The sequence below is a fragment of the Heterocephalus glaber genome, unplaced genomic scaffold (assembly GCF_053883595.1).
Source record: "Heterocephalus glaber isolate CG9 unplaced genomic scaffold, H.glaber_assembly_v1.0 deba00001743, whole genome shotgun sequence".
Lineage (NCBI taxonomy): Eukaryota > Metazoa > Chordata > Mammalia > Rodentia > Bathyergidae > Heterocephalus > Heterocephalus glaber.
In genome coordinates this window covers 406,959-419,442 of record NW_028258449.1, presented here as the reverse complement: position 1 = coordinate 419,442, position 12,484 = coordinate 406,959, and the positions used below count along the sequence as shown (strand labels likewise).

At 53.7% G+C, this 12,484-nt stretch overlaps 1 protein-coding gene across 2 annotated transcripts in view; it reads left to right on the top strand.

The window, feature by feature from the left end:
* The window catches only part of LOC101710340 (aldehyde oxidase 2-like), a 49,732-nt gene that overhangs the window by 25,537 nt on the left and 11,711 nt on the right, over positions 1 to 12,484 (top strand). For both annotated transcript variants that reach the window (XM_087200376.1, XM_013068106.3), the window contains 8 exons: positions 1,577 to 1,663; positions 2,045 to 2,236; positions 3,284 to 3,511; positions 4,681 to 4,776; positions 6,734 to 6,862; positions 9,865 to 9,939; positions 10,708 to 10,760; positions 12,169 to 12,283. In XM_087200376.1, coding sequence (XP_087056502.1) covers positions 1,577 to 1,663; positions 2,045 to 2,236; positions 3,284 to 3,511; positions 4,681 to 4,776; positions 6,734 to 6,862; positions 9,865 to 9,939; positions 10,708 to 10,760; positions 12,169 to 12,283 — 975 coding nt within the window. The remainder of the gene's footprint in view (positions 1 to 1,576; positions 1,664 to 2,044; positions 2,237 to 3,283; positions 3,512 to 4,680; positions 4,777 to 6,733; positions 6,863 to 9,864; positions 9,940 to 10,707; positions 10,761 to 12,168; positions 12,284 to 12,484) is intronic.

Genomic DNA, 12,484 nt, shown 5'->3' with positions numbered 1-12,484 from the left:
CACTGTGTGATTGTGAAAGTGTCATAAGATCTCACTGCAAACGGGAAAAAGACTCCAGTAACGAGTGAGCTTGAGCTTTCTCCAGACCACATCACATCCGCCACACTTCCACACCACCAGGTGTGAACGCTGCTCGCATCTCGCGTGCCTGCCACCTTCGGGTGACAGCGCAGCTCTGCAGGCATCAGGGCTGGAGGCTGCATTCCGCTCAGGGACCGCATGTGTGGCACATGCTCAGGCCCCTCTGGGCCTTTGTCACCGCCTCTCGGACCTGAGCCCAGCTCCCCTGCCCTGGGCTCAGGAACCTCTACGATCAGGGAGAGCAGCTGCACTGGCCACTCCTCGCTCCGCTTCACTTCAAGGCACAGAAACCGACAGTCACAGCCACCCTGCCTCCCGGCCAATGGCAGCCTCAAAGCCAGGGCCACTGTGGTTGCCACGTCCTTCGGTCTTGGCCTGGATCATGAGTTATGCTTTCTGCCACAGTCATGAGACCATTTCAGTAATAACAGTGAGAATGTTCCAGACCCGGTATGGTGGTGCACACCTGCGACCCCAGCACTCAGGAGGCTGAGGCAGGAGGATTGCTGAGTTCAAGGCCAGCCTGGGCTGCACAGTGAGTTCAAGGGCAGCCTGACTGAACTGCATAGTAAAACCCTTTCTCCAAAACAATGTTCTAGATTGTTAATATTTTGATAATTATCATAATATGAAATAAAACTAAAAAGAGAGAAGTAGACCTCAGCAAATGTCCAAGTTCGATAGCGTTTTTAAAGAAATAGCCATATTTCAGGTACCTGCCTGTTATCCCAGCAATCTGGAAGGCTAAGGAAGAAGGTCACAAGTTCAAGCCCAGACTGGACATTTAGTGACTTAGGGAAACCCTACCTCAAAATAAAAATTTTTATTAAAATGTTAAAGGTCTGGGGATGTAGCTCAGTGCCAAGGCCTTGGGTCCAACCCCAGCACTAAAACAATGCATTTAAGAACAGTGCCTCAGTTCATGAGCTCAGCTCGGTCCACTGTTCTGGGAAGATGCTGTGCTCGTGTTTGTCACCCCACGAGGAGTTCGCCCAGAAGCAAAATTCTGCCAAATACTTGTTTGCAAACCGAATCATTTGCAAACTGCTCGTGAACCGAAGTATTATATCTATGTGTGTTTGTTTCACTTCCTATCCCCACCAGGGAGCATGCGTGTCCTCATGCACACATGCTGACACAGCTTTTCTGGCTCCTAGACTGTCAGCACAGTGGACACGTGTGTGAAAGGCTTTCTCAGAGCCCTGTGCAGCTCACACAGGAGCCAACGGCCCCACCCTGCCTGTGCCCCTCGTGGCGCCCTCTCCTCTAGCAGCAGACTTTGCCAGGCTGATGCTGTGTGGGAGGAGCCACAGCCGGAGTCTGCAACAATGAGGGGTCTCCCGAGAATGAGGAGACCAAGGGACTGCGTATGAGGGACAGGCCAGGGCGCCAGGGCACTGCCAGCCTGCAGCCAGTGACCCACAGAAGCCAGGCAGGCTGGACCCGCAGTGGGCAGCTCTGCTCCCTGTGACAGTGAGACCCCTCTTTGTGCCAGGTGGGCTTTGCGAACAGCGGACGGATCAAAGCGCTGGACATCGAGTGCTACATTAATGGGGGCTGCACGCTGGACGACTCCGAGCTGGTAGGTGCCAGGGCCGTGGGTGACGCCTCAGTGTCCCGGGGCTTCTCTTATCTGAGAACCCAGAGTCTAAACAAAGAGCAAAAGGAAACAGGAACAGGCGGACAGAGCCATTGCACATGGGAAAGGACCAAGAGGGAAGGGGGAGAAAGAGGCACAGAGAGAATTCAGATTGCTGGGCGCAGTGCCAGCCCCTGGGGAGGCATCATGTGCACCGCAAACACAGGTAGGAAGAGAAGCCAGCCATGTGTGAGGGGCGCAGAAGCCCAGGGAGGCTTAGGAAGCGGCTCCTGGAGCAGCTGACCCCTTCCCACCTGGTGACTCGGGACTTCTAGAGAAGGGGTGGAATCTGACATACGTGCATGTCCATCTCCTCTGCTACAGGTCACAGAATTTCTCATACTAAAACTGGAAAATGCATACAAAATCCGAAACCTCAGGTTCCGGGGCCGGGCGTGCAGGACGAATTTACCGTCCAATACAGCATTCCGTGGGTTTGGCTTCCCGCAAGGAGCCCTGGTAACAGAGTCGTGCATCACAGCCGTGGCAGCCAAGTGCGGCCTTCCGCCAGAGAAGGTAGGGTGGGACCCAGGCTCAGGGCGCACGCCCGTCATCCCAGCACTCCAGGAGGCTGAGGCAGGAGGGTTGCAAGTTCAAGTCCAGGGTAGTGACTTAGCCAGACCCTGTCTCAAAGTTAAAAATATATAAAGGGCTGGGGATGTAGCTCAGTTCAATCCCCAATACTGAGAAAAAAGGGAGAGAGGAAAAAAAAGACAGAAAAGGGAAGATTGTAATCAAGGCCATGACCAAGGCTAGTGAAGAATCAGACAAGGCAAAGGCCACACAGAACCCTAGCGGGGTACAGGCAGGCCTGGCCCCAAGCCCACTAGACATTCCCAGCTGCTTGGAGAGCTCTCTGCCCGCCTTACTCCCTCTCTCATTGTGCCATAATTTTCCTTTTCTTTGTTAGTTTATAAACAAATAATTGCTTCTTTTAAAAATCCAAGTTGTACTGGTGGAACGGAAGTGCAGCTGAATCTCCCCTTTTCGCTACCATCCTGTTGGGCAGGAGTAACACTGGTAGCATTTCCACACATCTTATTCCACCTTTTCTCTTTTCCCCCTTTTTACAGCCCTGGGGATAAACCCAAAGCCTCCTGCCTGCTAGGCAAATACTCTTCCCCTGAGCTCCATCCCCAGCCCTTTTTTATTTTTTCACGTTTTGGGGATCAAACTCTGACCTTTCCCTTGCCAGGCAGGTGCGGCACCACTGAACTAAACCCCCAGCCCTCCTTTTTATTTTTTATTTTGAGACAGGGTCTTGCTAAATTTCCCACACAGGTGAAAACTTGCTATTCTGCCTCAGCCTCCTGAGTAGCTGGGATTACAAGCATGTGCCACCCGCTTCACTATCTTTGCTGGCCCTTTAGTCACACACATGTGTGTAAATACCGACATGCAGTGCACATGTGTGCCTGCATAGTCGTCCCCAAAATGGATGAAAAACAACCAGGTTGTGGTTGTGCCCAGAGCTGTCTGTCCAGAGAAGGGAAGCATCTCTCGCCCAACGCTGCCTGGGACGAGGGCCAGGCTCCCCTAACCGCTGACGGCTCCCCCGGCCAGGTCAGGGAGAAGAACATGTACTGGGCGGTGGACAAGACCATCTACCAGCAGGCGTTCAACCCCGAGCCCCTGGGCCGCTGCTGGGCTGAGTGCCTGTCCCGGGCCAACCTCAAGGCCCGGCGGGCGCAGGCTGACGCCTTCAACCAGCAGAGCCACTGGAGGAAGCGGGGCATCGCTGCCGTGCCCATGAAGTTCTCGGTCGGCTTCGCGGCCACCAGCTTCCACCAGGTGCGTCCCTCTCGAGGTGCTGTGGCTCGCAGGACGGCAGAAGGGAGTCCCCATTCCACAGGGCCGAGCCCTCCTGCCCTGCCAAGCCTCACTCGGGCCCAGGGCCGGGGCAGCGGGCGGCCCCTGGCCGTGACCCCTCCAGCGCCTGACCACTGGGCGTCCAGCCCCTCTCCTGGAGCTGGGAGGCGACAATGGGGCTCGGAGATGCTGCCAGGTGCATTTGCTGAGGGAGGAGGGAGGGAGCGTGCAGCAGGGCCCCAGGCACCCCAGGACAGCCACAGGCCGGGCCCAAGCCCCGGAGGTCCTGCTGGAGGAGTCGTGCAGGCGGCCGGACCCCAAGTCCAAACCATGGCGGGGCTCTGGCCGAACGAGCTGTGTGCTGAGGGTTGGCTCCCGGGTGCAGCCGACAGGCAGCTCCAACACCACCCACCCCACACACACGCAGACACGCACGGACACACGCACACACAGACACACACGCGGACACGCATGGACACGCAGGGACACACACAGACAGACACACACAGACGCACACGCGCAACCGAAAGCCATCCAGGCCCGAGCGTGCCCTCAGGCGCCGCAGGGTCAGTGTGTCCCAGGACCAGCGAGGCCCCGCTGCGGAGAAGAGCCCCAGTTGCGGCCCCATTGGGCCTCTGCCCCCGCACTGCCCCTAACTGGGCCCCTCTCACCTCCACGCCCGCTGCCATGGCTCCAGGTGTCACCCAAAGGCCCGGCAGCCCCACCTGGCTCTCGGGGGAGTCTCCAGGCCTCAGGGCCATCGCCCCCTCACTGGATGAGCAGTCACCTTGGGATGGGGCACCTGGGGCCCCAGTGCAGGCTCCTGGGGGCTTCCAATGCCATCTGCACAAAGCAGATGAAGTCAGAATCTTACCGAAGAACCCGGCCCCTCTGTTCCACCCTGGCTTGGTGTCTTCCCTCGGGATGGGACCCAGGGTCTGGCGCTAAGCCATGGCCCTAGTCTGTCTGTTTGTCTGTTTGTTTTAGAGACAGGGTCTTGCTAAATTGCTGTGTTGCCCAGCTGGTCTTGAACTTGTGACCCTGCTGCCTCAGCCTCCCAGAGAGTGGGAAGGACAGGATGCCCCAGCTCGTTTCTCCTCGGAGCCCCTACAGTGCATTCACCCTGAGCGGCACCCCGGGCTGTCTTGCAGGCAGCAGCACTGGTGCACATCTACACAGACGGCTCTGTGCTGGTCACCCACGGTGGGAACGAGCTGGGACAGGGGATCCACACCAAGATGCTCCAGGTACAGGGGCCTCCAGCATGGGGTCCTCCTGCCTCGGCCCCCAGAGTGCTGAGATTGCACCCCCTGAGACTCATCTTTTAGGGCAAATGATGACCCTCAGCATTCAGACTCTAACGCCCTTCCATGTAAAACACAGCAGCTGAGGTGGCGGGGGCCCACAGGCACCAGGCCAGGCTCCACATTGGAGGGCTCAGCAGGGCTGACCTGCTAGGGAGCCGGAGTTACGAGGCTCTCGGCTGCTCTGTCCTGAGCCCCGAAGGTCTGACCCAGTTTTCCGCAGCAAGGCTAGGCTGCAGGTGTTTCCCCTCAACCGGGAAGGGCGGGTGTTTCCCAGCCGCCCCATCCTGGGAGCTGCAGAGGACACTTCAGCACACAGGATGCAGAGCAGGGAGAAAAGTCTTTCAGCTCCATGCAGAGATGTCCGGTCATGACCACCTCATCCACATGGCCCGAGGGCTCCTCAGCTCCAGGCCCCCCACTCGGGGCTAGGCTCAGACCCTGCCTCGGCAGTCAGTGTCCCTGTCTGAGCACAGCTATGGACCTGAGAGAGGAGCAAGCTGTCCCTGCAGCTTTGAAGGGTCTGTGCTGTCGGCCAAGGTCACAGCAAGTCTGTGCCAAGCACTGATCCTGGCCACCGCGGTAAAGAATGCGGCCAGCTGAATGAGGACCCTGCTGAGACCGTGAAGCGCCTGGATAGAGCCGAACCTGACCCCGACTCCTCAGTTATGTGTGCCAATCCATTCCTTTTGGGTTTTCGTCTCTAAGAAACAAGGACATTGTCCCCCACCCCTTTTTTAATGTTGCATCTGTCTGGGCAGAGTCAGTGTTTAAAGGTATTGGAACACTAGCCCTCAAGGGCAGGAACTGGAATGTAGCTTCCAACACCCGGAGAAGGGCTTTTTGCAAAACCTAAAAGATGACAACAGCCAGGCTAACACTTTTTTCTTTCCTCCCCTCTTTCCCATTCATTTCTTTCCATTTCTTTTTTATTAAATATCTTAATTTCTACATGTTTACTAGAGAAACTGGAATAATAGCTGGGTGTGGTGTGCATGCCTGTGATCCCAGCTACTAGGGAGCCTGAGGCAGGAGATTGCAAGGTCAAGGGTAAACTGGGCAATTTAGTGAGACCGTGTCTCAAAATAGGAAGGAAGGAAGGAAGGGGAAGGAAGGAAGGGTATGTAGGGAGAGAGCAAGTAGAAGAAAAAGAAGAGAAAATTTAAAACTGAGCTGGGCATGGTGGCTCACACCTGTGATCCCAGCACTCAGGAGGCTGAGGCAGGAGGATCACTGCGAGTTCCAGGCCAGCCTGGGCTACATGGTGAGTTCAGGGCCAACCTGAATTACAAAAGGAGACCCTGCCTCAAAAAAATAAAAATAAAACGAATAGCAAATACTGGAGGAATATGAGCAAATGGGAGCAAATAGAAGAAAAAGAGGAAGAAACTAAAGTTGAGATGAGGTCAAGAAAGAAGTTGGGATCATTCCAAATTCTTCCAAAACAGAAAACACAGGTGTCAGGCTGGAGATTTAGCTCAGTGGTGCTGCTGCCTGCCTCACAAGTGCAAGGTCCCGAATTCTCCCCGGTACCAAAAAGAGAAAACACAGGTTTCAGACCACACTGAGTTGGCCGAGCAGCCCAATGCATCAGTCTCTCTCTGCCTCTCTCCGTCTCCCTCTGTCTGTCCCTCTGACTACGCCCCTGAAGCCTCCCTGGCCTGTCCCTGTTACCTGTAACCTGCAATACCCTGACCCTCACGTGGTGCCCTTGGAGCGAGCGGGAGGACACTCCTCAGCCCAGCGCGAGGCCTGCTGAAGAGCAGCTCAGGTGTTTGGACAGCACAGTGTCTGAGGCTCCAAAGGCAACCACAGAAGTGACGTTGAACCCAGCGTTTCTTATGACAGTGATGACCTCACCCTCCCCAGAGCGCGTGCGTGACCTCACTTCCTCCCGCAGGTGGCCAGCCGTGAGCTTCGGGTCCCCATGTCCCGGCTGCACATCCAGGAGACCAGCACGGCGACCGTGCCGAACACCGTGGCCACCGCCGCATCCATCGGCGCTGATGTCAACGGCAGGGCTGTGCAGGTGACTGCTGGTCTGTCTGTCCTGCCACACTCGGTTGCCATCAGACGTGGGGCACCTCGGGCAGGAGGTGGCTGTGTCTGAGCCAGTGCCCTGTGGGGAGGGGGTCACGGGTGGGCGACACAGAGCAAACACACCCTGGGGTCAGGGCTCCGCCCAGCACCAGCCACCCAGAGGAGCCTGACGTCAGCACCCAGGCGGGTGTCTCGTGGTCCTCAGAGTCCATCCCTTGGAGCATGGAGGAGCCCCGAGCAAGTGGCGTGGGCACCTGCACTGCGGACCCCTGGCAGGTGCATCCTGCCACAGACCAGCTGCAGTCGATGTAGGGTAGGAAGGGGAGATGTCCTGGGACGGCGATGAGAAAGAACCTCCAGAAGCAATGTCCAGGTTCCCTCTGAGCAAGTCTCAGGGTCTGATTTATTTTATATCTCTTACAATAGCTGGGGGGCATTGGGCGGAACACGTTTACATTTTAAGCAGTATTAGCAATTTCCATTGAAGTAAAGGTTATTTTCTTGTTAGACAAAGTACATTTCCTCTAAGCTATTTCATTTCTTGGAACCTCATGAACACATACCCAGAAAATTACAGTTGTCCCCTTATTTACCCATATCTAAATAGAACAGAAAGTAAAACTTAATCTAGATCTTTATATCAGCGGGGGTTCAAGCAAGATTTAATCAGCTAAGTGCCAGACATGTGGTCGCCAGCTGGCCCTTGAGAAACTGCACAGTGGTTAATATAGTTTGCTATTAGCTCTCTATTTTTTCTTTACCTCTTTTCATCTTAACTAAAAGTCATTCAGGGTCATAGACTATGAGCGGGTGATATTTACAGCACTTTGAGATATGTTGATTAAGTTGTCTCTTTAATGCATTTACCGGTCTAGGGGGAAGACAACGAGGGGTAGCACGTCTTAATCTGTCCAAGAAGGATAAATCTCAGTAGCGAGTCCATTTTCCATTTACATTTACTATCCTTTCTCCATCTATGTAGGCCCCTGTGTAGGGTAATGGGGGGTCAGTGGGACCACTAAGTGGTCCCATCAAAGCTTCATAATGTTCTTTCTTTTTCCCATTTCCCACTATCTCTCTCATCCAAAGTCTGTCTTTCCAATCTTTTTGTAAGACCCCTTTAGTAGACAGAATGTCAAAAATAGGAGGGGGAGTCATAGTAGTGGGAGAAACAGAGGGGGTTTTAGGAGAAGTTTCTTTAGAAGTGGATGTGGCAATAGAGCTAAGAGTAACCGGAATTTGGGACTTTCGAGCCAGATCAGATTTCAATGTATCATTACCAATTTGCCTCAGGGAGAGTTTGTTTTTAGTCACAAGCACAATGACTCCTGTGATCAGAGTAACAGTTATAAACATTATGGCTAGAAAAAATAAAACATGAGGGTACGATGTGTTCCACCCTTTCTTTCCTCCAGCTGGAACTTTGTCAAGCAGCAATGGAGGTCTGTTGAGCTTCGCCAGCATCCCACATGGGATCCCCTGCGCAGGGCGGGAGGCAGCCTGGTGGGGACCAGTGCCGGCCTCTGTGCAAGAGGGTGCTGATTGCGATTGGCAGGAGCCTGATCCAGCGACCAGAGGGACACCAGGCCCCCCCAAGTGGGGTGCATGTGGGCAGTGTCACCTCCAGCCAGTTCTGCTGGGCACCCAGTGCTTTCCTCTATTCTTGTTTTCTAATCGCTGGTTTTAAAGAGCACTGGCAAGGCATGGTGATGCACACCTGTAACCGCTGCACTTGGGAGGCTGAGGTAGGAGGGCTGCCGGGATCTCCAGACCCTCCTGGACTACAAAGCCAGACCCTGTCTCAAAACAAAACAAAACAAAGCAATGTAAAGCAGGGCTGGGGATTTGGCTCAGTGGTTTCGCCGCCTGCTGCGCAAGCGTAAGGACCTGAGTTCGATCCCCGGTACCAAAAAAAAAACACAAAGCAAAGCAAAGCACTACAGTTTCACTGCCTCAGAATGGAATCACAGCTTCACAGCCCTTCATTCGGAGGTCCGACTGCACCTGGCTCTGAGGTGACGTCCATATGTACCTTCGGGCTCCGCCATGGGGACCCTAGAATTCTCAGCCCCCCCACCGGATGCCGCCAGACGAGCCGCTCCGCACATCTTACCTATGTGGGGCACTGCCTGGGCCTGACAGCAGACACTTTCTGGCTCAGAACAAATGTGTGGAGACCTTGAATTTGCACGTCCAGTGTGGAGTCAGATCAAGCTTGAGAGTTTCGGCCCAGTGTGTGTGCGCACAGCTGTTCCCAGACTACATGTTAATCCATCTTCGGGCTGGGGATTTAGCTCAGTGGTTCCAGCACCTGCCTCGCAAGGGCGAGGTCCCGAGTTCGATCCCTGGTACAAAAAAAAAAAAAATGTTAATCCATCTTCAGGGCCAAGATCTAGGATCTAACCCTGTGGATCTAGGTTATTGTTGAGAGAATTTATTTTCTCATTTCAACCCCAAAACCTGGCCCTCGACATAATAGTTTTTTTGTTTTTGGTTTTTTTTGGTACCAGGGATCGAACTCAGGACCTTGGGCTTGGGAGGCAGGCACCATGCCACTGAGCTCTAATCCCCGGCCCTCGACATGGTAGTTTGATGGTAGGTGGACAGAGTACGGGCAGGAACTGCATGTGTCGGACATGGGCTGTCATTGCTGCAGGATGCAAAGCACAAGTCTGAATGAAAATAGGTGCTTATTCCAGTTATTTTAGTGTCTGGAAATACAAAAGAAGGCATAGATCCAAGATGTGAAAAAGAGGAAAAGAAGGGCCTGATGGAGAATCTGAGCATTCCGTAAACTCCTGACTTGGAAGGCAGTGAGCCAGGAGGACCCTGCAGTCACCCTGCCCTGAAGCAGGGCTGTGTGACTGTCCTCTACCCGTCTGGCAGGAGCAGCACGACGTGAGGCACACTGGCCCAATCCGTGAGCAGCAGTGTTCTCTTGCATATTCTTCCACGTTCTTTTCTAATGTGGATTCTCTTTATTTCTTCAAGAACGCCTGTCAGACCCTCCTGAAGCGCCTTGAACCCATCATTAAGAAAAATTCAGAAGGCACCTGGGAAGACTGGGTGAGTATCTCCACCATTTGTCACTGTGAATAAGGAAACAACCCAAGCAGTGTAAGGGGAGTGTCACAGCAGGGCACAGCCACCCCTCGGAGAGGCAGCTTCCTTGAGCCTCCCACAGGGAGACAGCACGCTTCTTTCCTGCTGAGTGGGCTCCTGCAAAAGGGCTGGATGGCCAGAGTTGAGAAGGCTACTCCAGGATGTATTCCAAGTAAGCAAGGAGAGATCACACAGGAAATAGCAGGCACAAGAAGAGGAAGGGAAATGTATGAAGCACACCCAGGAGACTTCACACCCTCTGCTGTAGTAGGAAAAAAGAAGAAAAGACTGAGTCTCCCCAAGCCCATGTAGCATCGATGCTCTGGGCAGGGACAAGGAAAATGAGAAAGCCTAGTGGCTCTTGATGTGTCTCAAGGGAAAGGACTCAGTCCAACCCCACAGCATCCCACATCTGTCTCATGAGAACAGCTGTTCTGCATTTACACACGCTCGTTTTTAACACTTAGAAATGATGCTCCACCTGATTGGTGAGCTTTGCACACCCGTGGGTGTGCAGCAGGATTCTGCTTTACACTTGTTCGATCCAGACTGTAACTCATTAGGAGACTATCGGCCGGCCGGCCTGCCAAAGAAGAAACTGTTACGATGAGCAGCTGTTGGTGGCAAAACCCCAGCAGCAATGACTGGATGTTGATGTTGAGATGTGGAATGTGCCCATCTTCACCTATCAGATGGTGTGTTTACTTCAATTTTACTATGTTCATTCTGCAGATAGACGCAGCATTTGAACAAAGAATCAGTCTCTCAGCCACTGGATACTTTAGGTAAAAATTAAAATATCTAAGCCAGGAGTGTTGGGGCACACCTGTAATCCCAACACTTTGGGAGGCTGAGGTGGGAGAATTACAAGTTCTAGTCCCACCTGGGCAATTTAGCGAGACCTTGTCTCAAAGTAAAAAAATTTATAAGGGAGGGGAGGTTTGGGGATGTAACTCAGCATCTCTGGGTTTGATCCCTAGTATGGAAAAAAAATCTTGACTTAGCTGAGAAAATATGCTGTGACTCAATTGCTCTGGCCCTAAGTTCTTTCTTTGTAAATAAGATTTTATTATATAATTCCTGAGGTCTCTTCTAGGCCCAAATTTGTGTGACTTCACGTAGGCCTCTGAGTTATGTCTCAGTAAATATTAAGCAATAAAAATACTGATGTTGGGCTAAGAAACACTGACTTGGGTCAGGGATTTAGCTCAGATTTAGGTTCCGGGGCCTGCCTTGCAAGCACAAGGTTCCGAGTTCGATCCCCGGTACCAAAACAAACAAACACTGACTTATCTAGTCATCGTTTACTGTTCTTTATTACAAGTAGTAGGAAGTTTTACCATCAGAAATAGCGTAAACTCTTAACTCAGATCTCCCGTGCTCTATTGGTAGGCCTTTGTCTTTGGGGCAGGAGCCGGTTCAATCGCTCACTGTCTGTGTAGTTTAGGGCGGCTCTCAGTACATATGTGTTCATGGCGTAGAGCAAAGAGCTGACTGTCAAAGTCCAGAAGTGGCCGGGGTTACTTTTATACTGTGATGGAACAAGCCCCAAACTACGCATGCGCAGTACACCGGAAGAGCAAAGCGCGCGTCACAGGAGAGGAGGGGTGATGCGGCAGCTCAGAGTGAGCTCGGGACTCCGAACTTGCTCGCCCGAGCAGAGGGCCGCAGCTCTGGGCTGAGCACATCTTCCGGTCCCAGCGGCAGTGACCTGGCCTCTCCTCCCAGCCGTGGGTCACCTCCACCCAAGGCTTCAGCCGGTCTGGCCCACGGGGTCCCTCCAGAGCCCTTGATCAAAACGGCCGTGTTTTCCGTGTCTGGATCGGACCGGGGTACAGCCAGAACTCCGGACCATCCGTGCTGGCGAGCTGGGCCCACCCCCCGCTGGCTTCTCCAGCACAGAAAGCATCCTCTTAAAGTGGATGCGGTGAAAACCGGTAGGGCTGTCAGTGCAAGGTAACAGTTCAAAATGAGCTGAAAAGTAAGTTGAAGCCGGGCCTAGGTACACACTGGTAATCCCATCACGTGGGAGGCTGAGGCAGGAGGATTGAAACATGGAGGCCAGCCTGCACTACACAGCAGGTTCAAGGGTGGCCTGGACCACATAGCAGGATCCTGTCTCAAAATAATAATAATAGGCAGACATCATTTGCACTCTGCCCCACACTAAAGGGCTTTCTTTCTCCCCCACAGGGGCTACAAGGCCTCCATGGACTGGGAGAAGGGGGTGGGAGACCCCTTTCCGTACTATGTCTTTGGGGCCGCCTGCTCTGAGGTCGAGATCGACTGCCTGACCGGTGCGCACAGGGTGAGTCTGGGCTTCCTCAGCAGGGAAACCACGGTGGCAAAGCTGCCAGGTCAGCTCCTGCTCCACCAAGAGCGAGTCCCCCAACCCCTCAGGCCCAGAGCCCCGGCCCCGGAGCCTCCCCCCAAAGGACGACGTGGAGGAGGCCAAGGAGGAGCTGCCCGGACAGCCTGAACTGTATCAGTACATTGACACTTTTATTCC